General features: G+C 41.2%; 1 protein-coding gene across 1 annotated transcript in view; it reads right to left on the bottom strand.

The window, feature by feature from the left end:
• LOC308094059 (carboxyl-terminal PDZ ligand of neuronal nitric oxide synthase protein-like) overlaps positions 1-23,751 on the bottom strand; it is a gene marked incomplete at both ends in the record, with an annotated part of 38,023 nt that extends 14,272 nt beyond the window's left edge. Inside the window, 5 exons of the mRNA XM_080440509.1 lie at positions 9,802-9,910; positions 10,689-10,747; positions 11,346-11,438; positions 23,146-23,217; positions 23,641-23,751. Of these exons, the coding sequence (XP_080296635.1) occupies positions 9,802-9,910; positions 10,689-10,747; positions 11,346-11,438; positions 23,146-23,217; positions 23,641-23,751 (444 nt within the window). The remainder of the gene's footprint in view (positions 1-9,801; positions 9,911-10,688; positions 10,748-11,345; positions 11,439-23,145; positions 23,218-23,640) is intronic.
• Between the last annotated feature and the right edge of the window lie 1,812 nt (positions 23,752-25,563).

The raw sequence follows: 25,563 nt of genomic DNA, 5'->3' as shown, positions 1-25,563 counted from the left end.
TATTTTTCATGATCACTTTCGCTTCCTGACTCCTTCAGACTCACCCGGAACTGGATGTAAAAAAAAAAAATTCATTTCCGGGTCACGTTGTTTTTCTCCGGTGATTTTCGGCCAGAATAGGGAAAGTCACGGTTTTTCACACGGTATAAAAAGCGAACGGAGAGGTCCACGTCTACTCTCTTTGGTCTGGGTGACGATCAGTCATCGTAGTCGTGTATCGCATCGTAATTTAGCGCGATCAACGATTGTCGAAAATGTCAACATCCGGTTCTGACCGGATATGACGTGAGCCTGTTTGGGAGGGGGCGAGTGAGCCAGCGAGATCATCAATGTGTCGATTTGTTGCTCTCTACTGGTAGAACTGTATTATGGGTTTAAAACCCCAATCAGATCATTTATTTGAATGAAAAATTACAAAATTACAAAATAAAAAAAAACGCAAATTCCTGGCAGTTTGGGAGTACTTTATGAAAATACTCTTGGCACTGAAAGAGTTAAGTAAGGACTCTTATTGTAAAAAAGTTTTTTTTTTTTTTTTTTGCACTGTGCTATAGCTACTTTTACTCAAGTAACTTGAGTAATCTGAGTACTTCTTCCACCACTGGATAGCACTGCACTATTTCAGCAGCATTCTCGTCCTTGTTGCTTCCACTCCGCATTAGATACGGCTGTCATGGTGACGGATGGGTCTATTTCAGGGCCAGTGATAAAAAAATGGTCTCGTCCTTAACCCATTAAGACCGGGAACGCATGCTGTGTTTTGGCTATAACCATTATTTTAGGCTATTCAAAAATAGCAGATATACAAGCTTGTAGATCTGCGATCTTTTGTTTTTAAATCTTGAACATTTTGTGCAAATCTTTGAATATATACATTTTTTAACTAAAAAAAAATCGAATCTAAAAATGAAACTTTCCGGGTCTAAATGAGTTAACGAGGGGACCCAGACTTATGTCTGTATATCGTTGCTGTCGGGTGGAAACCTCATACATCCAAAGCTGTTAATTTTCAGCATTCAAATGCAAAAATTGCCGATCTACAAGCTCAAACCGCGTCGCATCGCGAGGCGTTTTGAGCTTGCAGATCAGCTGTTTTTGCTACTTTTGTGTGACACTGTAGTATGACGGAGAAGCGCATTAATTTAGGGAAAAACGTACAGCACAAAGTTAAAATACGGAGATAAGAGGTTTCCGCCCGACAACAGCGATATCAGCACGTACTGCAACACCCCTACTCCACCATTAGAGGTCATCGTTCACGTAATGGTGTGATTCTGTTGTGATAACTAAGCTATTAACCGCTGACAGGGTTGCAGTCACTCATAAATCTGTTCTCTGCTCCTGATAACTGAAATTTGTTTTAAATTGGCGATAACAATTTGCTGGAAAACATCGGCCAGCTGTGTCCCATCAAAAAAAAAAAAATTCTGTGTGGATATGCAGTAATCCTGGTCTCTATACCGCCTCCCCCTGGTCAGCCGGGGCACCTGATGGAGGGGAAAGGAGCTGGTTGGAATAACGTGTTCCTTCCACGCGCTACGTCCTACCGGGGGAAACTCCCCCTGTCAGGTGATAAGAAGGCTTGCTAGCTCCTCATGCACTGAAGGAGGCATGAGCTCAGTTCTGGGCTCTCCCTAGGCTGGCAGAGGGAGAGTAGCGCCCAGGATTACATAGGCAATTGACACTAGAACAAAAAATATATAATATTTTGCTGGCTCGCTGGCTCAATTGTCATGGAAATGTCCTCTTGCGTGCACGATATCTGAGCCAACTGAATTGGTGACCACATGGCCTTTCCTCCAGTGCCTCAGTCTGCCTCTAATAATAATTTAATTTAAATGTTCTTCCCATTTTAGCCCCACTAGAGAGTGCAGGGCTCAAAGGAGGGCAATCTGGGCTGGTTGATACCACTTTGGTCCAGTTGGGTGTGAAGCAGAACTAGCCTCTAGAGGCGTGTAGACCAAGTCAAGACAAGAGACCAGGATCCGTTTTAATCCTAATAGAGACTGTGACCAAATATTTTTTTTCAAAAGCTAAAACTGAATTATTTACGAGAAAGAGAGAGAGAGCGAGAGAGAGAGCGAGAGAGAGAGCGAGAGCGAGAGCGAGAGAGAGAGCGAGAGAGCGAGAGTGAGAGAGCGAGAGAGAGAGAGATTTCAGTCCAACGCACTCAAATAAAAAGCCTTTAATAATAGGCTGGTTTTGTGGAAAATGTTTAAAACACTCCATCATGTTTCGGCCTTTCTACAGCCTCCATCTCCCTGATGCCTTGTGCTTGTTTTTCTTTTTGGTAAGATTTATTTTTGGCGTGTTACTGTATGCTTTATTTTAGACAGGGCTAGGGCAGTGTGGAGAGACTACAAAACCAAGGGCAGAGAGAGAGAGAGAGAGAGAGAGAGAGAGAGAGAGAGAGAGAGAGGAGAGACAGAGGTCAGATTCGAACCCGGGTGTTTACTTGGGAACTGTACTGTACTGTAGCTCTTACACTCTGCTCTACAAAAAGGAAAGAGAATGTGTTTTTCTTCTTTCTATTTGCGCCCGACTGAAAATGAACACCCGGCAACGACATGACCCGCTTCTACACATCGATTCTCCAAACCAGATTTGATCAAAACCACTGTCATTAACCAATTAAGACCTGAAGCCGATTCTACAAATGTCTTCTAAATCCCGACAGTTTTCTGAAAAAAACGTATGTTTCTATATCAGTGGTGATAAAAAATTTTCATGTCAAGGAAAGGACCCCCAAAATGATATGTATTTGGCCGCCGACGCCCATCTCAAAACATGTTGTTCCAGGGACCCCCCCATGAAGCAAAGATGTTAGTTAAAAATGTTCGCTTTAAACAATATATATTCAAAGATTTGCACACATTTTCAAGATTTAAAAAAAATAGCAGATATACAAGCTCGTATAGCGCGGCACTCGGTGCCGCGCTAAACGAGCTTGTAGATATGCTATTTTTGAACAGCCAAAGTGTAAACCAAAGCTGACAGAGACAGCTGCATGAAGGAAACAATACGAGAACAGAGACAGCGGAGAGGGAGAGATGGAAAATTAAAAATGAGGGAGGTGTACCGTGACACACATACACACAGGCACGCACTGTTCTATTCTGCTATTAAATGGGGAAACCTCACATTATCTTATTTCTGTGTTAAGGTAGCCTACCTCCTTTGTTACGTTTGCACTCGCTCTCTCCCCGTCTGAGAAAACATGCACACTCGCAAGCACGCAAGCACACGTGCACACACACAGGAACTGTTCCATTCTGTTCACATAGTATATACCCCCATCGTCTCTCTCTCGCTCTCTCTCTCTCTCTCTCTCTCTCTCTCTCTCTCTCTCTCTCTCTCTCTCTCTCTCTCTGTGTCATGTTTGATGTCCCTGTTTTTACGGCTATCATATTAGACCACTTATCGATCAGCTATCTTCATATTTTTGAAACTGAGTGTGAAAGTGTAAAATGATTAATTATATGGCCTGTTTTGGCCATCGCAAATTATTTTGGTTTATTATTGCTACCGGCCATTGTCAGTCATTTCTTTGTACATCTTTGTATACCCAAGTTATTTGTCTAACTTGGGTATACAAGTTATTTGTCTACAAATTTGTCGAAGTTATTTGTCTACAAAGCCTTTAAGGCAAACAGAACTGTAATTTTATTCATATGTTCCCATGCCCAATGCCACAATTATTTGCATGACAATTAATCATGGTCTAAAATGTCATGTTCGTGACAGCCCTGGCGCTCGGCAGAGCTGGTCAGGGTTGTGACCGTTCTGCAGGCCTTTTTCTTTTGGTCTCCACCAGTGGTGTAAAGTAAGTACATGTACTCAAGTACTGTACTTAAGTCCAATTTTGAGGTATTTTTACTTTACTGGAGTATTTCCAATTTTCAATACTTTTACTTCTACTCCATTACATCTGAGGCAAATATTGTACTTTTACTCCACTACAATTATTTGAAAACCTTGGTTACAGTACTAGTTACTTTGCAGATATAAATTATTATATTATAAGACATACATTAACCACTTTATCCCTATTTTATACCTAAGCTATTTGAAAATAGCCGATCTACAAGCTCACAACATGTCGCATCGCGGCGCGTTGTGAGCTTGTAGATCGGCTATTTTCAAACATTTTAGTACTTTTACTTTTGGTACTTTAAGTACATTTTGATACAAATACTTTTGTACTTTAACTCAAGTAAATTTTGAACACCAGACTTTTATTTGTAACAGAGTACTTCTACATTGCAGTATTGATACTTTTACTTAAGTAAAACATTTGAGTACTTTTTCCACCACTGTATGTTAGTTTTATTGCTCCAAGCCGGAACCTAATCGATCGATTAGGGGCGGCCATAGCTAAGTGGTTAATGAGCCCGCCTAGGGAGCCAGAGGCCCTGGTTGCCCCAGGTTCGATTCCAGGCCAGGCCAGCATATGTGTCGATGAAATGAAATTTGTCCCTGAGCAAGACTCTTAACCCCTAATTGCTCACAGGTTCTCATTGGAAACAAGACCGCAAGGACTTTCATGAACGACCTGTTAAAAGGAATTATCCTTATCGATTGATCATAACATGCTCTGAAAACGCACGCGGCTCATCCATCTGTGATCAGATGGATGAGCCTGTCTCACACACTACTGACCAGCCCAAGCGCAGAGGCCCAGGTCGGACGTTAAGTTATCTTTATACTGTCTTTTGCATTGTTATCCTATACTGCGTTTTAACTAGCGTTACCCTACCTCATATTCTGTACTTGTTCTCTACCCCTTAAATCTGGATCTTTGTTTTATCCTCACTGCAGTGCTGCTATGGAAACTGAATTTCCCCTGGGATCCATAGAGGTCTGTCTATCTCTCTCTCTATCTATCATAACAGTGGATCTCATGGTGGATCTAATGAGGTCAAAGAGTCTCATTAGATCATAATGAGGCTTTGGGAACGCGGAAATTAAACAGTATATTCTGATTACTTAAGCACAATTGAACCCTTAAGCCTCGGTCCTGTCATAATACAGGCAGAACATTCAGCGAAAAAAAGTCTATCTACGAGATCACAATGCACCACAATGCGAGGTAGATCGTGTCGTAGCCAGGCAGTGTTGCCAGATTCTGTGAGAGAAACAAGCAACCAGGTCTAGGAAAACCAGCCCAAAAGAAGCGACTATGGGCCACATGAGCACTTTAACATATACATCAGCTATTTGAAACTAGCAGATCTACAAGCTCACAACGCGTCGCATCGCGACGCGTTGTGAGCTTGTAGATCTGCTAGTTTCAAATAAAATATTGCGGGGAAACATGTTTGTATAGGAAATGTTTTTTAGCTTAGTTCGGTCTTTTAAAACTAATACAAATTCAAGGAATGCCATGAATTATACAGCTGAAACTAAAAGTTTGCTTTGAACGAGTATCTTTCTCTCTTTCGACGGTGGCTGAGGCATTGCTGCGTGCAGATAGGATACTGGCAGCAGCAGCTACTGAAGCCAACATGCTGTGTTGCTTACCGTGTAGCCTATAGATGCGAGGAGTGAGGATACATTGTCACGCTCACTTATGCAAAGTAGCCATTTGGGTACTTGGCTCGTGAATCTAAAATGTTCATTTTTCAGGAAATGACTAAAACAAAACAAAAGGTGGAGTTAGGAGGTTTTGTTCATCATTGATAAGAACAGCTGAATGGACCTCCAAGCTCACATTGAGGTTGGATGTCAAAAGGGGGTGGAGCCTGGAGTCAGCAAATCCAGCTAACTCCACCCCCCTTTGGTGGAGTTAGCTGTACACACGCCGTCCTACCCCGTGTGGCCCCCATGACACCACTGGTCGTAGCTTATTGCTTGTACATCGGATATTTCCATTGAATAGATTTGAAAAAAGGTGGGCAACCTGGGGGCATCCGGGTCAACAAAGAATATATTTTAGTATTTCATATTTTAACTAAATACTATATAGCCTATTTTAAATGTTTTGACGTGACCCAACAGTATATTTCCCCACCTGACCCTACATCTGTGGGTAAAGCGCAGACTGCAAGTCAACCCTGTGGCATCACCACTGCCCTGCCTTCAGCCTGGCGGACATAATAAGAATACAAAGGAATTGTCTCTTGGGCATAATTCTTAAATAGGCCCGCAACATGACCGGGGAAGGGTTACAATAGACTGCCGGTGAAGATTTTCATTTGAGAATCAGCTACAGTATATTCTTCATTTAATTACTTTTCATCAAAAAAGAAATCATTTTTATTTTGTATTTATTTATTCTTCTCTTTTTTTCGTTTCTCTTATTGACTTTAAACGTGTAATTTTAATGCCGCTTTCTATGCCAATGTATTGTACTAGAATTTCCTGTGTGTGTGTGTGTGTGTGTGTGTGTGTGTGTGTGTGTGTGTGCGTGTGCGTGTGTGTATAATATCTTGAAAAATTCAATACGAATATTTGAATAATAATACAGTATTATTCTTCCTGCCCTGAAAAATAAATAAGGCTAGTTCTTGGGTCTGAAAACCCAATCTAGAGGCCTCTATAGCCAGCGGGAGGATCAAAACTCACGGCCACGGCCCCCTGCCTGCCTGCCTGCCTGGCTGCCTGCTGGCCAGGTGGTGGGTGTCAGTATGAGCAAAAAGAATGTTATGAATTGCAGAGTTGATAACCCCCTCGTGTGTTTTTCCTCTTCCCACCAGAATGATTAGTATTCAGCTTGTCTTTGTCTGGTCTCCATGGTGAAGAGGAGAGGGTGCTCCGTCTTTGTTAACCCATTGAGACCGGGAACGCATCTGTGTGTCATTTTTAGATTTCTTTGGCTATTCCAAAAAAATTGCAGATCTACAAGCTCATAGCGCGGCACCGAGTGCCGCGCTATGAGCTTGTAGATCTGCAATTTTTTTATTTATTATTTTTTTATCGTGTAAATGTTTGCAAATCTTTGAGTATATATATTATTTAACATTTATATATATATATATATATATATATATATATAATTTTTTATATATATAATTTTTTTAACTCAAATCTTTGCTTCCGGGGATTCAACAAATGTCTTCTTAAATCCAAACATTTTAATTTTTTAACGTATGTTGCTATAATCAGTGGTTCTCAAACTTTTTTCATGTCAAGGACCCCCAAAATTATATGTATTTGGCCGCGGACCCCCATCTCAAAATATGTTGTTCCAGGGACCACCCAGAAGCAAAAGATTTGAGTTACAAATGTTCACTTAAAAACAAAAATATATATATATATTTCCACACATTTTCACGATTTTTTAAAAATATCTTTGAATAGCCAAAAAATTACACAGATGCGTTCCCGGTCTAAGTGGGTTAAGGCGGCAAATTGGTCGTGGTTTGCAGTTATTGGGGCGGGGGAGGGGGGGGGGGGGTGGGGGACCACGCGCACATGCCTGTCATTTCCCCCATACATTCTTCCATAACAGCCCATAAAACACATTATGAACGCTGTCTGTGAGAATGACTGACCTTTTCGTGTGGGCCGGCAGCTCGATATAGATCATCATCTCTGTCATTATATATATGTAGGGTAGTACTTCAAAGGGCTTTAGCGACGGGGAGCGACAGAACACCACGCGTTCTTGCTCGGATCAGCGCGGTCGCGCTGCGCTTCTCGCGTGAACACACACAGACGGACAACCGCTCGGCGAGTAAACCCCATTGGCGTTTGCTTTGTTTAACCCAGTAAGACCGGGAACGCGCCATCTGTGACGTTTTAAGATTTCTTTGGGCTATTAAAAAATAGCAGATCTTCAAGCTCGTAGCGCGCCACCGAGTGCCGCGCTATGAGCTTGTAGATCTGCTATTTTTTTTTTAAATGTGTGCAAATCTTTTAATATATTATTTTTTAAGCGAACATTTGTAACTAAAATCTTTGCTTCTGGGGGTCCCTGGATTTTTTTTTTTTTAGATGGGGTCCGCGGCCAAATACATATCTAAAAATGTTTTCTAAATCCTAACAGTATTATGGAGCGGTGCTCCAACTTTTCCATGTCAAGGACCCCCAAAATTATATTTACAGTATTTGGCCGCGGACCTCCATCTCAAAATATGTTGTTCCAGGGACCCCCCGAAGCAAAGTTAAAGTAAAAGATGTTCGCTTTAAAACACAGATCTACAAGCTCATAGCTCTATGAACTTGCATTATCTGCTATTTTTGAACAGCCAAAGAAATCTGAAAATGACACAGATGCGTTCCCGGGTCTTAATGGGTTAAGTGGTCAGATGGGTGGGCCGCGAACACTTTCAAGATTCTCAAGTGGGCCCTGATTCAAGAAAAGGTTGAGAACCGCTGTTGTAAGTCATATTTTCAGGTCGTGATACCAATTGGATCCAATCAGGAGAGATGAACTCAGGCGGGATACAGGAAAATCTACGGCTGCTTCGGCTGCGTCAAATCATTGTCCTGCTGGACGGACGCGTCGAAAAACCTTGACCACCATCCACCACCGCGTGTCCAAGCTTTCACGGACCTTGTTTCACAACACGACGCGACGTGTCGCATTGTGAGCTTGTCGATCGGCTATTTTCAGCGAAAGCTTTCCCCACAATAAACGGAAAACAGAAAATACACTAGTATTGAGCCCTGAGGGACTCAGGTTACCCATATGGGGTTAAGGCCGATTCTACAAATGCCTTCTAAATCAGTAGTACTCATACTTTGTTGTGCCAAGGATCCCCAAAATGATATGTATTTGGCGGGGGACCCCCATCTGAAAATGTTTTGTTCCAGGGACCCACAGGAGCAAAGGTTTGAGTTAAAAATGTTTGCTTTAAAAAAAATACATATTCAAAGATTTGCAAAGGTTTTCACGATTAAAAAAAAAACGCAGACCTACAAGCTCATAGCGCTATAAGCTTGTAGATCTGCTGTTTTTGAATAGCTAAAGAAAACTAAAACGACACGGGATGCGTTCCCGGTTTATTAAAGGTATCATGACATTCATTTTCACTTTTTTTATTTTCAATGTTTTATTTGGGGTTTTATGACCTCAATTACACCCAAAAAACCTGAACTTAGAACATTCAGTGGATTTTCTGTGGTCTGGGGTTTTCTGAATAATTAGGCTGAAAAGTAATCTGAGCTTGGCCCTTCGACAGTGAGGTCACAGTCGATTAATCCCGCCCACTCTCCTCCTTGCCCCTCCCCTCCCCTATCCTTTCCTTTGGGGGGGGGGGCGGAGCAGAGGCGATGATTGACAGGCAAAATCCCTCACCAGCGACACCCGCAGGCAAAGATTTCTTTTTTCATTGCAGTTGAAAAGGCTTTAGAAATGTGAGAGAAAAACACCTGCCATGGATCACTGGAATGGAATTTTCACTTAAAACTTTTTGTACACTTTTGAAGGACCATGACAAAGACTTTGAATGTGGTGTAAAAGTGAATGTCATTAAACCTTTAAGGCGGCCGCAACGGAGTGGATGTCGGAAGGCCCGCCCAGACTACGTTTCCCTGAGCAAGACGCTTAACCCCTAACAGCTCTGCCCCCATCTGAGCAGCCATCAGCTTGGGAGGGGAAAAAAAGCAATAAAAGCAATTCCCCTCCCTCAGTGACCAGAAAATACTCCCTTTCCCCAGTCATGTAAAAAGCACCGGCTCTGCATTGAGCACATGCTGTGTAGATGAAGCAATAGATGATGAAGAAAGTGCGTTTGTTTTTTCTCCCAAAGTTAACATGTGTGCAGTGTCCTTGCATACTGTAAGTCGCTCTGGTTATAAGAGCGTCTGCTAAATGCTTAAACTGTAAACTGTAAATTGTCAAGTGAACATACATACCTTCCTCTTAGACTTGAACACGTTGCATCGGAAGACGTTGCTCTGGCCGTCTCTCGCTATGTAGCTGAAGATCTTCAAGTCTTGTGCGTCATGCGAGACATAGAATATCCTGGCGAGGAAAGATAACACGTTAGATTGAAAACAGCTCACCGCACGCTAATTAGAATTTTATTGAAACCCCCCGAGGGGGGGAAATCGTTATGAAATAGATAACAATCCAATACGGTGTAATGCGAATGCCTCACATGCATGGCTTTGCATCAGTATCTGAGCTCTAGCAGCAGAGCCTAGAGCCCCTACCTGCAGTGGTGGAAACATAACTCAAATTGTTTACTTAATAAAAGTATCAATACTGCAAAGTAGAAGTACTCTGTTACAAGTAAAAGTTTGAAATTCAAAATTTACTTGAGTAAAAGTACAAAAGTATTGGTATCAAATATTCTTAAAGTACAAAAGGTAGAAAGTATTCATTATGCTAAAGGTCCCATTCACAAGTTTTCAAATGTATAAAATGTATACAAATCTTTTGGAAAAATAGCCAACCTAGCTCACAAAAATAGCCGACCTACAAGCTCACAATGCGATGTGATGCGACGCATTGTGAGTTTGTAGATCTGCTATTTTTAAATAGCCGAAATGTATATAGTTCTGAAGTGGTTAATGTATGTTTTGTAATAATAATGCAAATCTACAAAGTAACTAACTGAAGTATTCACATAATTGTAGTGGAGTAAAAGTACAATATTTGTCTCTTAGATGTAGTGGAGTAGAAGTAAAAGTACTGAAAATTGGAAATGCTCCAGTAAAGTAAAAGTACCTCAAAATTGTACTTAAGTACTGTACAGTACTTGAGTAAATGTACTTAGTTACTTTACAACACTGCCTACCTGTAAATGGGGTCCTGTGTCACGATCACAGCGCTGTCGTCCCATGACCATTCTTTTCTCTATGGTGACATTAAAAACAGGTCGATTTAAAATGTCATAGAGCTTTAAAAAAAATAACAATAATAAAGGGCACAAGTCATTGCCATGGCCATTATGCCGCCCTCAGGAAACAAATGTAGTTTCCCTGTGGTGGCATTAACTCTTTAAGACCGGGAACGCATCTGTGTGTCATTTTTAGATTTTGTTGGGCTGTTCAAAAATAGATATACAAGCTCATAGCGCCACTCGGTGCCGCGCTATGAGCTTGTATATCTGCTATTTTTGAATAGCCTAAAGAAATACAAAAATGACACATGATGCATTCCCGGTCTGAATGGGTTAAAACAGATCAATTTTAAATTCATTTCAAATGTTGTCTCTGTTTTGGGCAAGTCATTGTAGGCGGAACTTTTTTTTATTTTAAATTGTTCGAAAAACATCAGAAAATAGCACATCTACAACCTCACAACACGTCATGATGTGATGCGTTGTGAGCTTGGAAATCAGCTATTTCATTATTCATTAATTGTTTCCCAAAAAACGTTTAATTTCTAAATATTATATCCAGACGGAGGAGTGCAGGGCAGAGGAAAGCAAATCAGATTAGGCGGGTCTGACCTTTTTCTTTTTGCGCAAAATCACTCGGACACAGTCTGTGGACACGACGATGTTGACTTTCTTCTTCTTTATGTTCTTCAGTTTGAATTCATACTGCGGAAGGAAGAGGGAATGGATTCAAATCAACGAGATTTGGGATTTTGCTACTTTCTTAATTAATTCAAGCCCACTTGAGACTTTGAGTGCTTTAACTAGGTGGATATCATCAAATATTCATTTGGACAAAAAGCAGTTGGACATGGTTCTCTGCAAGGTTGCAAAAAACGGTAAAGTGGGATCCTGCAAGGACTTCACAATCACTAGAAATTCTGACAGAAAAGTCATCATCTTCTGCTCATATACTAGGGTGCCCATATTCTGAATTCCCAAAAAGAGGACACCTCACACATGCACGCGCGCACATTTTTTTGACAGGCCAGCGTGATGTACGTGCTGTCCAGTGTGTGTGTGTCTCGTTGACACATGTGCTGGAGCCTGTCTACAGTGTTGCCTACAGTCTCGTGAGAGAAATAAGTGTTTATCTGCAAAAACAAGCCAGAAAAACAAGCCAAATCTTGTCCAGAAGTTGTGGTACAGTAAATAAGCGGACATGGCAACACTTAAGATTCTGGCGTCTGAGAGGTTTCTCAGCAGCTCATTGGCTCATTTACCCATGACACGACCAATGAGAGTTAGCGCTTTCGTTGTTGCTACGATACGTTCCCCTACTGATACACAGATACAGTACACGCTACCCAAACTCTCAAAACCCCGGACATTTGAAGGATTTTATAAAACCCCCCGGACAGGCAGGACAGCCCCCCAAAAGACGACATGTCTGGATAAAAGAGGACATATGGTCCACCTATATATACACAAGGTGCATGTTGAAGAATGTGGCAGAATCTCACAGTCTCTTGTGCAAGTAGAGACGACATTTAGCAGCAGATATGCATAATATTGCATATCGTCTCTGTCGGGGGGAAAACTCAATATGTCTAAAACTGTTACTTTTAAGGATTCAAATTAAAAAAATGTTGCCGATCTACAAGCTTTGTGACGCTGTATATGATCAAGTAGGGCAAGTGATTTTCAACCTTTTTCACGCCAAGGACCCCTAAATTGATATACATTTGGCTGCGGACCCCCATCTGAATATGTTTTGTGCCATGGACCCCCAAAAGCAAAGATTTGAGTTAGAAATGTTCGCTTTACAAATATATATATATATATATTGAAAGATATGCACACATTTTCACGATTTTTTCAAAAATAGCAGAGCTACAAGCTCATAGCGCGGCACTCGGTGCCGCGCTATGAGCTTGTAGATCTGCTATTTTTTAATAGCCAAAGCTAAGTGGTTAAAATGATTGCGACTCTGTGTTAACTCATTTCCCTGGGGAACCCCAGGTACCCAGCCAAGGACCACTGGTGGTCCCCGGACCACTGGTTGAGAACCACTGAAGTAGTAGTAGGCTACACAAAATGCTACAATTACGGAGATAATAGGTTTCTGCCTGACAGCAACGATATTTAGCAGCAGATGTAGATGTGCAGTCCCTTATGTAGTCCCTTATGTGCATTCACAGTCATATGTCTCTTTCTCTCCTCGACAAGGACTGTCAGCCGCGCTACACCCAGAGGTTTGAATAAACTCACCGCTGCCTCGCCTTTCGAAAGAAGAAAGAAAGACAGAAAATGACGGTCTACAAACACTAGTCATTTAATTGGAGCCGGATTCATTGTACTGGCAACCTTAGAGGGCCTTCTAACAAGGATAACTATCCTCAACGACACGACACTGCAAATCATATCCCAGAATTAATTCCCTATCAATCCAATAGAGCACCGAAGTCCTGACGTCACTCGTTCATCCCCAGGTTTGCGGAAGTAATTTCTCTATGGAGAATAACATTGGGTCATCTTAGAATCGTCTCATATAAGAATTGTGGTCCAAAAATAAACACAGCGTGTCGGCGTTATTGTCAGGGAGGGGGTTCTGTATCGTTTATGATAGTCAGTCACTTATATTTGATACAGTCTGTTTCTGGCGAAAATGTAACTAATTCGGCGGAAGTAACATTAGCGTTTTCTCACCGTCAGTTGATGCTTCATATCCATAAGAGTCAACCCGCCGGGGTCATGTGTTTATTTTTGGAACACAGTTCTTATTTGACGCGATATTCAATACGTCTATGGGATTCAGAACGGGGGTGGAAAACTGCAAACCAGGTAGACAAACAAAGGATGTGTAAATGACGTCAGACTTCGGCGGTCTATAGAACTGTAATGAATCCTCAAACCCTATCTCGTACAGTATACTGTATGTGACAGGTGGAGAATGCATGGATCACAGGTTTTCAAACTAAAACCAGGGGATGTTATATTGTATATATTGTTCATTTTAATTTCAATTCAAATTAAGGTCTTTACTTTATTTATTTATTCATTTAAGGTTACATAATAGTTAATACTAGTCCTCGCTTTTGCTCATTTATAAGTCTGTCTACTCACTCTGTGTCTCAGAGGAGGGCTGTGGACAGTTCGGAAACCCGCCTACCAGTGACATCATCGGTAGACAGGTTTAGTCATTTCAAACTCTTCTTGTTTTTTTTTTCTTCCCCTCTTTATTGATGCAAGAACATTGGCTTCTATCTCAGCATGCTAACCTTCCAGGAAGAGAAAGGCTGTAGTTTAGGGTATAGGCAGATTTCTGAACTGCCCATAGCATATAGATTGAAAATGGGTGAAGTGCTCCTTTAATGTGCTCCTTGCCCTGCATTGTTTTTACAGTCCATCGACAGCAGCTTGTCGTGTGGGAGTATTCGGTCTCCAGTCTGTCACTCTCGGGTGCAACCAGCACCATATAAAGTAGGTTCTGTCAGGGTGTGTGTGTGTGTGTGTGTGTGTGTGTGTGTGTGTGTGTGTGTGTGTGTGTGTGTGTGTGTGTGTGTGTGTGTGTGTGTGTGTGTGTGTGTGTGTGTTTTGTACTGGAGATGTCTGTCTGTCTGTCTGTCTGTCTGTCTGTCTGTCTGTCTGTCTGTCTGTCTGTCTGTCTGTCTGTCTGTCTGTCTGTCTGTCTGTCTGTGTGTGTGTGTGTGTGTGTGTGTGTGTGTGTGTGTGTGTGTGTGTGTGTGTGTGTGTGTGTGTGTGTGTGTGTGTGTGTGTGTGTGTGTGTGTGTGTGTGTGTGTGTGTGTGTGTGTGTGTGTACTATGTATTTATATATGTGTAAGTTAAAAGTAGTGTGCCCCAAATGTGTCCCTTAATGTGTATGCATACATGTATATACAGTATGTCACATGCATCTGTATAAAGGGGTGAATTGTGCCTTTAGTTCAGTCCCAGCATCACTGAGAGAAGCCAGCATTGACTAGTGAGATATGTGTAAGTGGCTGTTGGTTTTTTACTGTGTTATGTTCAATCGGTGACAGTTTTATCGAGTGCATAAGTGCAGATTCTAATTACATCACCAACCAGTTCTCACTCCCAAGGCGACACATTTTGCAGCTCTGCTAGTAGCCCTAAAACGTCAACATTTGACATGGCAGGTCGCCCCATGTCGACGAAACTAATGCCTAACCCTAACCAAACCTAGCCTCGTTCCCAGGCTTAGTCCTCTGTGAAGAGAAAAGCGTGGTCACGACGACCTAAAGCAGAGAGTGTCTATAGGGGCGGGACTTCCGTCGTACGTATTTCCACAAAACATGCACTGCCTACAAAATGACTATGATAGGGGCCGTGTCTGCAGAAAGCATCTTGAGTGGAGGAGCGCTTTGGATATCATGTCCAGAGTGTTCACACAAAGCGTACATAGACGCCGTATCACCCGCTGCCGTGCTCAAACGTCACGTCATCTTCATTATTTGCACAAATGAGAGCCTAGCTGAAACAACGGCAAACATGGACCTCTCAATTGGTTGAGGTAATGTCAGGTCGTAAATGACGGGGTTGTCAGACACAGCCAGGAGGATCAAATGTGAAATCTATGAGCAGCGCTCCTCTCCAAAACTATTGTCTCCTTAACCCATTAAGACCGTGGACGCATCTGTGTCATTTTAGATTTCAACCACTTTAACCATTATTGTCTCCGCCGGAGGTGGAGAGTATGTTTTCGCTTCGTCCCGCCGTGTGTTAGCATGGCCCCTAGCCAAGCTAACATTGGTCAAGCTCCACGTGACACGTGTCAATATGTTGACACCAATGCCTTTGATTGGCTAGAGGGACGCATGACGAAATAAAATCCTATAAATAGGTGTGTCACTTCAAAAGGCCATTTATGAAGTAAGGTAAGACAGGATCAATCAGTCTTCATTGGAACAGTACCTTCCAGTACAAATCACCCGTCCGTCCGTCCGTCCGTCCGTGCGTGTGTGTGTCCCTCTGAGAACACCTAACATTGGTCAAGCAAAGGCGCAGAAGGCCAAAGCTAAGAAAGCATACTCATCTACAACAGTAACACAGAAGAGGACTATAGAGTTGAATTGATCCCACAACAAGGCCGAAGTCTTAATACTGTAACAATTGGCCACCTTGATCAAATACATTATGTAGTGATGTATACTTGTCAAACATAAGCGTGGTATTTGAATATAAGTAAGAATATAAGACGGCAGAACTTGCTTGAAGTAAATACACACTGATGAATTTAGATGTTGGTCGGGGGTCTTCTCCAGTTGTACATGAAGGCTGTGGCTGAGAGGCGATCCACTTGGCCTTCCCCCACACCTGAACCTTTTGGTTCCTCTGCATTGACATGTAAAAAGTACCCAAGGAGGGAACAGGCTGTCTGGTAGACCCTTTGTTTCTTGTTTTAGATAAGTAAATCTTTAGAATTCCGGTGTTAACACTCGCAGGTGAATTGATTGACAAAAGAAACTTGTGTTTACCGCTACAAGAAGAAGTCTTTGTTCTATTGTAGGCATACTGTTTGAGGCTTGCCCTCCTGGAGTGGTGATGCTACCCCTGTCTTGAACTAATTATAATCCCTTTGTTCCTTCCTGGGTGTGGGCCACAGACAGTGAATGCATAGAGACAGAGGACAGAATGGCTACAGAAGAACTTTAAGTTTGGCTTTAACTCTGTCAAGTTGAGTAAAGACTATGTACACAATACTAAAAGCCTTTTAAATGAGTAGTTGAAATGATTAAAGTGTTGAGAACTATGACTTGTGCTGTTAACAAAGAGAAATGCCATTTAGGGAAAATATTCAGTCTGAAGTAACTGTTGTCTTATGTTGACTCATTGGATTTCTAACTACTGTTTGCAAACATGAAAGTATAATGTGTGTGGTCTTATTCTAAAGCTTAAGAGATGTTGAACAAGAATGACTAGACCAGCCTTTGTGTAATAGTAAAGTTTGATAATTGGACATAAGACAAATTTGTACACTGTAAAGACATGCAAATCAGGATGTCTGTGGGGGTTCGGCCACGACTCCCCAGTATCATGTATTGTGTTGAGATTGGCTGACAAAGGGAGTAAGGGCGGGACTTAACTCTTTGACCCTCCCATGTGAGCCAGATTTGGGACAGTATAATTAGTGTGTTTGTATGTAATGACTGGGCTCTGCTAATCTGACCTGTACCTGGCAGCATGCCTGTTGGGTGGAATAAAAGAAACCTAACTGAAATCCTTGGACTGGACTTCCCTTCTTGAACCTTTCACCAGGAGACTAATTCAGCCACTCTTTCGACCAAGAATATACTTCAGTAGCACTAGAGAAAACTGACATACCGTAGATCAAACACACCAATCAACTGCTGAAACTGTTCAAGACAGAAGACTGCAGAACACCAAAAACCACGCGCATTCTACCAAGACGACCCGTTCTACCAAGACGACCCGTGCTATTAAAATAGCACAGGTCTGCTGGCGGAGACTTGTGCTCCGAGGAGCACATTTTCTAGTTTTATACTTTGGCTATTCAAAAATAGCAGAAACTAGGCATGTAACGATTCACTCAACTCACGATACGATTCGAATCACGATTCGAGGTTCACGATACGATTTTTCACGATTTTTAAGCACATTTATTTTCGAGACAAATTACTGGAAAACCTTGATTATTTCTCTTACAAAAATCATGTATTTTTTAACAACTGTATTTTCTCTTATCCTCTTTTCAATATATGAAATTAAGCCTTTTTTTATTATTCATGAGGTACATGCATTAACTGTAAGGTACACATTAAGACATATACTTTTTTATCTGTAAAATAATAACTTTAAATATATAAGTATTATGAAATAAATGAATTTTAAAACATATATCCCAGATGAAATAAATTATAAAGAAAACCTTCAAATAAACAAATTAAGGCTTAGCCTTTGTTCCAAGCTTGGGATTTACAAGTAATTTTTTATCTATGATATATTCAAAGCATTCTGTACACATTTATGTAATAAGGGAAACTGTTTTAAACTGCTCCAAATGAGATTAGATAAAAAATGTATTGATTAATATCAATGTAATTCGCTATATATCTGACAGACAGTGTTGAAAGGAGTTTGACGTTGTCAGCAGTCTGATACAATTGTTAAATTATTATTATTCATATAGATTATTATTCATTGTACTCTGCAGCGGCAGCCGCACCGAGGCGCTCCAGAATTAGCCGTTTTCATTAGAAGTCTATCAGTTGTATGTTTCCTACAGAGTTTAAATCAGACAGGCTAACAACAGCTAACAACATTGTCAGATGGGGGAGGGGGTAAACGGTATAGTTTGGGCTATTCATCAATCAAATAAACATGTTTACATGCGACGCACATTTCCCTCTTTATGCAGTGCGATCGCCTAGTTGTTTAGATTTCATAGCCTGAGAGGACGTGAACCCAACTCTGCCGTTAATAGACCATATTCACACGGCGGCCATGTTTCTATGAAGTCAATGAAAGTAGCCACCCCGGGTGGCGGCACTTTCAATGTTAAATTCCAATATGGCCGCCGTGTGAATATGGTCTATAGCCTGCCGTTGAGTGAGTGAAGAAGAGACCGACAGGCAGCTATGGTGGCCCTGAGGGGACAAAATAGTAGGCGGATAACAAGGAATGGAGTCTGACTCCCTCTGCTGGTTGCATCGCGATGTCATATTTTATTGCATCGATTTAAATCGTCACCACTTTGAATCGATTTAAATCGATATACGATAAATCGTTACATGCCTAGCAGAAACACAAGCTCATATGAGCTTGTGTATCTGCTATTTTTGAAAAATCTTGAATCATTTTGCAAATCTTTAAATGTATATATTTTTTAAAACATTTTTTTACTCAAATCTTTGCTTCTGGGGGTCCCTGGAACTAGATATTTTGAGATGGGGGTCCGCAGCCAAAGACATATCATTTCGGGGGTCCTTGACATGAAAAAGTTTGAGCACCACTGATATTATAGCAACATAAGTTTCATAAAACTGTTAGGATGTTAGGAAGACATTTGTAGAACCCCCCCAGAAGCAAATATTTGAGTTACAAATGTTTGCTTTAAAATAATATATATATTCAAAGATTTTCACATATTTTCACAATTTTTCAAAAATAGCAGATGTACAAGCTGCATGCATTTACCATAGAAATACATGGCAGACAGGCGTTAGCAGCTCTAAAAAAAAACACTGTCTGTGCCATGGCCCCTTGGAAGATAGGGTGAAGGGGTTCACTCCCAATTAGTTGTCTTTTGTATCCCCGAAGGGATAGCGTCGATGCCCGCAGTAAACAAAACCAGTAAGCCAGTGGTTCTCAAAGTGCGGTCTAGGGACCCCCCACGGGTCTTTGAGCGGGGGTTCCGGGGGGTCCTCATGCTGCAAACTATAGTTAATACTTCTACCCTATACATCGGCTAATTGAAAATAGCCGATCTACAAGCTGACGAGGTGTTGTGACGCGTTGTCTGCTATTTAAAAATATATACATATTTTGACACACAAAAATATTTCAGGTTTAAAAACCCATAAAATAGTTTAATAACATTTTTGGGGGTCCTTGACATGTTACGTTTGAGGACCACTGCATTAAGCCTCAGCCAACGGCAAAGGAAAGTAAAGTGACCAGTGTGACCGCCACGGTCAAGTGTAGGCTGGTCACATGTCATCCCTCATCAGATGCAGACGGATGCAAACGACCTCAGACTGACCTGCTGCTGCATGCCTAGATTGGGTGCAAGGCTCTCACCAGCTGACAGCCGCCTTAAAGGTGCAGTACTGTAAGTCAGTGGTTCTAAAGAAATTAACGCACCCCCAAAAGGACCCCCAAATTGATGTTTGGCTGCGGACCCCCATCTGAACATGTTTTGTGCCAGGGACAGAAGAGAAGATTTGTGTTCATTTCTCTTTTTCAAAATTATTCACATGTTTCCAATACTTTCAAGATTTTAAGGAAATGTTCATAAAATAGCAGACGTACAAGCTCGCAGTGACGCGCTGTGAGCTTGTAGATCTGCTATTTTTTGATCAGCCAACGTATCAAATGTGGACCAAGTGGTTAAAATGGCTGTGATGCTGTATTAACACATTTTGCTGGGAACTCCCCCAAGGACCCCTGGGACTTTGAGAACCACTTTGAGAGCCACTGCTATAAGTAAAGTAATTCTCAACCTGTGAGCTGGGGCCCACTGGTGGACCTTGAGGGTATTTCAACTGCAGGGTCCCCAAATAATTGGCAAACCACTAAGATATTTATGATAATACAACATATATATTATTTATTTATTTATTTATTTATTTATTTATTTATTTATTTATTTATTTATTTATTTATTTATTTATTTATTTATTTATTTATTTATTTATTTATTTATTTATATTTATATTCATACAAATTAATTATGATATATTAAAAAAATACTTTCCTTTCTTTAACCCATTAAAGGACGACTTCACCACTTTTCAATATATCTTCATATAATAGGTCCTCACTAATGCTCATGATAAAAGGGTAAAAAAAAAATCTAATCAGTCTGTGTCTCAGAGGAGGGCTGTGGACAGCTCAGAAGCCCGTCTACCAGTGACATCATCGATGGGGAATCCAAGCTAATAGAAACTGCAGGCTTTGTATTCCTGGAAAGTTGCAATGCAATAATAGATCCTGTTGATCTCGCCTTAATAAAAATCTGAATAATTTTTTTTAAATCTTTTTGGAAAAAAGAATCCTGCCTAACGATGATGTCACTGGTAGACAGGTTTCTGGACTGTCCACAGCCCTCCTATGAGACACAGACCAAGTAAAATAATTGTATCATTTAATCATGAGCAATAGTGAGGACCTATTATATGAAGATATGTTGAAAAGTGGTGAAGTCGTCCTTTAAGACCTGAGGCCGATTCCACAAAACTCTTCTAAATCCCAACAGTTTTCTAAAAAACGTATGTTGCTAAATCGGTGGTTCTCAAACTAGTCAAGGACCACCAAAATTATATGTATTTGGCCGCGGTCCCCCATCTCAAAATATTTTGTTCCAGGGACCCCCCCAGAAGCAAAGATTTGAGTTAAAAAAAATCGCTTTGAAAAAAATGTATTCAAAGATTTGCAAACATTTTCACGATTTTTCAAAAATAGCAGATCTACAAGCTCATAGCGCGGCACTCGGTGCCGCACTATGAGTTTGTATATCTGCTATTTTTGAATAGTCAAAGTGTAAAATAATACTTCTTAGCTCAAATCTAAAAATGCGACACAGATGCGTTCCCGGTCTTAATGGGTTAAAACATTGTTTTCACTGTAATACCGATAAATAGCAACTTCAATTATTTGATTTGATTTGATTTGATTTATTTTGAAAAGCAAAAACCACATGGATTACCCAAGAAAGTCCTGAGACTTATTTCCGTTGAGGTCCTCTCCCATTTAACAGTCAATAAGTTAAAAAATACATAACAATACAAAAACACATGTAACTATACGCAGCAATACAAAAACACAATGTAACGTACGCAGTACATACATACAAACAAGTGCTCCCTTATCTTTCCCTAGTCTAATGACCCTCTATAGGGGAACCTTTTCTAATAGACATAAACTTAAATAAACTTAAATTATACTATAAGGTTCTCCATCGATTCCAAGCCGGAAAATAATCGATTGATTGATCATTAAGATAAACATGCTCTGGAAATGCACACAGCCCACCCATCTGACCATATAGGATAGACAGGTGGGCCGCGATGGATATAGGATGACCTGATAGATGGGTGAACACTTTCAAGATTTTCAAGTGGGCCCTGAGCCAGAAAAGGTTGAGAAGAACCACAGTTTGTTTTGGTTAAAATAGGTGTTAACCCATTTAGACCTGAGGCCGATTCTAAAAAACGCCTTCTAAATCCTGACCTAAGTTTTCTGAAAAACTTCAAATATTTATTCAAAAATTACAACAGATGTATGTTGCTATATACTGTACATAGCAACAGGAACCCCAAAAGGGGTTCCAGTCCTGAAAGGTATAGTTACAAAAAGGGGTTCCCGCCCAAAATGGGTTAAATAGCATTATATTCTGAGAGTAATCATTGCTATAGTGTTTGTTCAGTATACAGGGTTCTGAGTTTGTGGATCTGCTATTTTAGGCGCGCGACTTGCGTACGACTTGCATACGACTTGCGTACGACTTGCGTACGACTTGCGTACAAAGCTTTTTACTCTCTAACACTGCAGCCTCGTCCTCTAATGCCAGCTGGCCATGTCAGTGTCGCCTGCGGCATTCGGTCTGGAGGGAGAGAGGTAGAGGGATACCGACGCTCACTTTTATAGCATCTGATGTGAAAATGCATAATGTATCACACAGCCGAGCTGTAAACCAAAAGAATAGCCCAGTGCCTAATAAATCTTATCATGGGTTTTAATGACTGTGTGTGGGGGGCGGCCAGTTAAAACCTGCTGAGGGAACAGTATTATATAGCCTTACTGATTTAGGGGGGGGGGGGAGTCTGGAGGGTGCAGGTCTGAGAGGGTATTGTGCTTCTTTAAGCACCGTGCAGGACTAGAGAGATGTGGCACACATTACAAAAAAAAGAAGAGGAGAGGAGGGTGGGGGGTGGGGGTGTGAGAGAGAGAGAGAGAGAGAGAGAGAGAGAGAGAGAGAGAGAGAGAGAGAAAGAGAGAGAGAGAGAGAGAGAGAGAGAGAGAGAGAGAGAGAGAGAGAGAGAGAGATGGAATTGACTCAATTTGAACTCCGTATTTTATGGGATAAACTTAAAGGAGTAGTTTTCCCAAAAAAATTACTTGTTTTCTATCAATTACACACCCCAGGAAGCACTGAATTCATGGATATCTTTTTGTGATTTGACGCATTCCTGTGCCAATAATTTGATGACCGGGTGTATTTCCGGTATAGGAGACTCAAAGAGACTCCTTTTGAGTCTCCTACCTGATACGTTAGCATATTTCCGCCGGTAATCAAATTATTGGCTTAGGAATGCGACAAAAACTAAGGAATCTCCATGAATTCACTGATTCATGGTGTGTGTGTAATTGATAGAAAATACGATTTTTTTGGGGGGTGAACTACTCCCTTAAAGACAGGTAGGTATAGGCTACTGATGATGAGTTCAATACAGTGGTTCTCACAGTGGGGGTCTGGGGACCTCCAGGGATCCTTAAAGGGGGGTTCCAGGGGGTCCCTAGCAAAAGGAGTTAATAATTGAACACACATCGTGTCTGTTCTGGGGGGTTCCTATGGCACAAAATCTGTTCAGATGGGGGATCTGCGGCCAAATACATACCAATTTAGTGGTCCTTGACGATGAGCTGAGTGCACGTTTGTTTTAGAATGAACATGAACAGACTTTTCTCAACAAGACAAAAACACAAGTCAGTGATCAAAGTACAGCTTACCCGTATTCTCCTCATTGCAGCAACTATCTCCATCCTGCTACCTGGGCGACCCACCTCCAAACTGCCGATGTACTATATACACACATTGTGAGAGGAAAACCTTCATTAATGCATTATCTTAATCTTATTATTATTATTTTAAAAAATCTATTTACAGACAATGCAATTCTACACAGATAGGCTATTCCTCAGTGAATGCTGTTTTATTTAGGATTTATGATTATAAAAATGAAATAATAGACCTTTATGCACGGTGCCATTCACCATCATCTTCAGCATCACATCAATATTTGATCAATAGTCAAGCAACTGACACACACACACACACACACACACACACACACACACACACACACACACACACACACACACAGAGAGAGGCTATACATTGCGAGCCCCATGTTAATTCTCCAACATCTCGGTGATCCAGACAGTGAGAAAACGCAGTCACACAGATTCCACTGCTCCTGCTGCCCATTCATTCATATTTCATACCTTCGCTTCGAAGCAGACCCCATGTTGGAAGACGTCGTCGTTGTGCATGGGGAGCCTCAGATCGTGCACATCGTCCACTAGATTATACTTTGTTGTTGTAACGCCTGGCATCGCTTTTAGGCTGCCTGCCCCGCCACTTGTTTTATGACAGCGCTAGAGGAGGAGAGGAGAGAGAGACCTCCCGCACTGAGAGAGAGAGAGAGAGAGAGAGAGAGAGAGAGAGAGAGAGAGAGAGAGAGAGAGAGAGAGAGAGAGAGAGAGACGCGCATCCCGCATCTGCGCTCATTGGAAAGGGGGGGGGGGGGGACTTATAGCTCCGTAGTACGACGTGTCGCTTGCCCAAAAAGAACCGATCTACAAGCTGTAACAAGGTGTCGCGGGTATAGCCTTGGATCAAGACTATCATAGATGTATTTTATCGAGCCTGACTTTTACTTTCGTGTCCATGACTAGACATCCACTAGACTTCCGCGCGCAAAGCCCGTGTTTCTCCGTTCATGTGCAAAGGAAAACGTATAAAGTGCTGACCCTGTACCTCCGGATGTTAACTCGACATTAGGAACCCGTGTGCACTGTATTATACGTACCGTATTCTTTCAAGAGATATGTGTTTTAATCGTGTGTGTTGGATTCTGTCGGAAGTTCCCTGTATTGCTCAATGGGTGGTAGTGACGGGGCGCATCCGGTGACAGTCGATATTACACTCAATGTAAACAGGAAGTAAACGAGGAGGTAAAATGTTGTTCGGGCACAGACGGGATTAAAATACACATCTATTGAAAAATACAGACTAATACATTGCACAAAGACTCCGAAAGCCGAGTAAACATTTGGAGCAACCGGGTAAACACCTTTATATTTTGAAATTGTTCATGTTCGGAGAAATACGGGCTTTACTGGTGAAAGTGTAGGACGCACTGGGGGTGCAGGCCAAGACTATCGTAGATATGCAGATAAATCGATAAAATACATCTATGATGTATATAGGTACATCTAGATTATTCTTTGGAGAGCAAGCTGCAAGCGATAGCCGATGCGACGCGTTGTGAGCTTGTAGATCGGCTTGTAGATGGCTGGCTTGTAGATCGGCTATTGCTTGTGGCATCCTCCATCTATGGAAAGGGCGAGCTGGGACAGGAGAGCATTTGGTAGTGGCGGAGAAGAAGTGCTCAGATATTTTACTTAAGTAAAAGTAGCAATACCACAATATAAAAATACTCTGTTAAAAGTAAAAGGCCTGCAGTTCAAAATATTACTTGAGTAAAAAAAAGTACAAAAGTATTGGCATCAAAATATACTTTAAGTACCAAAAGTAAAAGTACTAAAATGCTTGAAAATAGCAGATATGCACACAGTGGCGTTTTCAAAGTTTAAATAGGGCTGAAGTGGTTAATGCATGTGTTGTAATAATAATCAAAATCCACAAAGTAACTAGTAACTAGTTTTCAAATATTTGTAGTGGAGTAAAAAGTACAATATTTTCCTCTGAGATGGAGCTATAGTAAAAGTATCGAAATTTCTAAATACTGAAGAAATTTAAAATACCTCAAAATTGTACTTAAGTACAGTAGGCTACTTGAGTTGAGTACATGTACTTCTTAGTTACTAATTACACCACTGGTCGGTTATTTTGGGGGGCGGCAAGCAGCATCCTCCATTGATGGAGAGGGCGAGCTGGGACATGAGGTCATATGAGTTCATTGGGTTGAACTAACACTGTTCATCGCGTCAGACTGATTTATTGCCTTAAATAATGAATTATGTTAAAAGGTTAAACTGCAGTTTGCGACCACTTCTATCTTCACTCTCCGAGACAGTGGTGTAAAGTACCTAAGTACATTTACTTCAAGTAGGACTATATGAGGTATTTTAACTTTTGTATTGGTAACAACAGAGTATTTCTACATTGTGTTATTGGTACTT

Source organism: Gymnoscopelus braueri, assembly GCF_963280865.1.
Source record: "Gymnoscopelus braueri genome assembly, chromosome: 10".
NCBI lineage: Eukaryota > Metazoa > Chordata > Actinopteri > Myctophiformes > Myctophidae > Gymnoscopelus > Gymnoscopelus braueri.
Note: the sequence above shows the minus strand (reverse complement) of the source record. Positions and strands in the feature narration are given on the sequence as shown.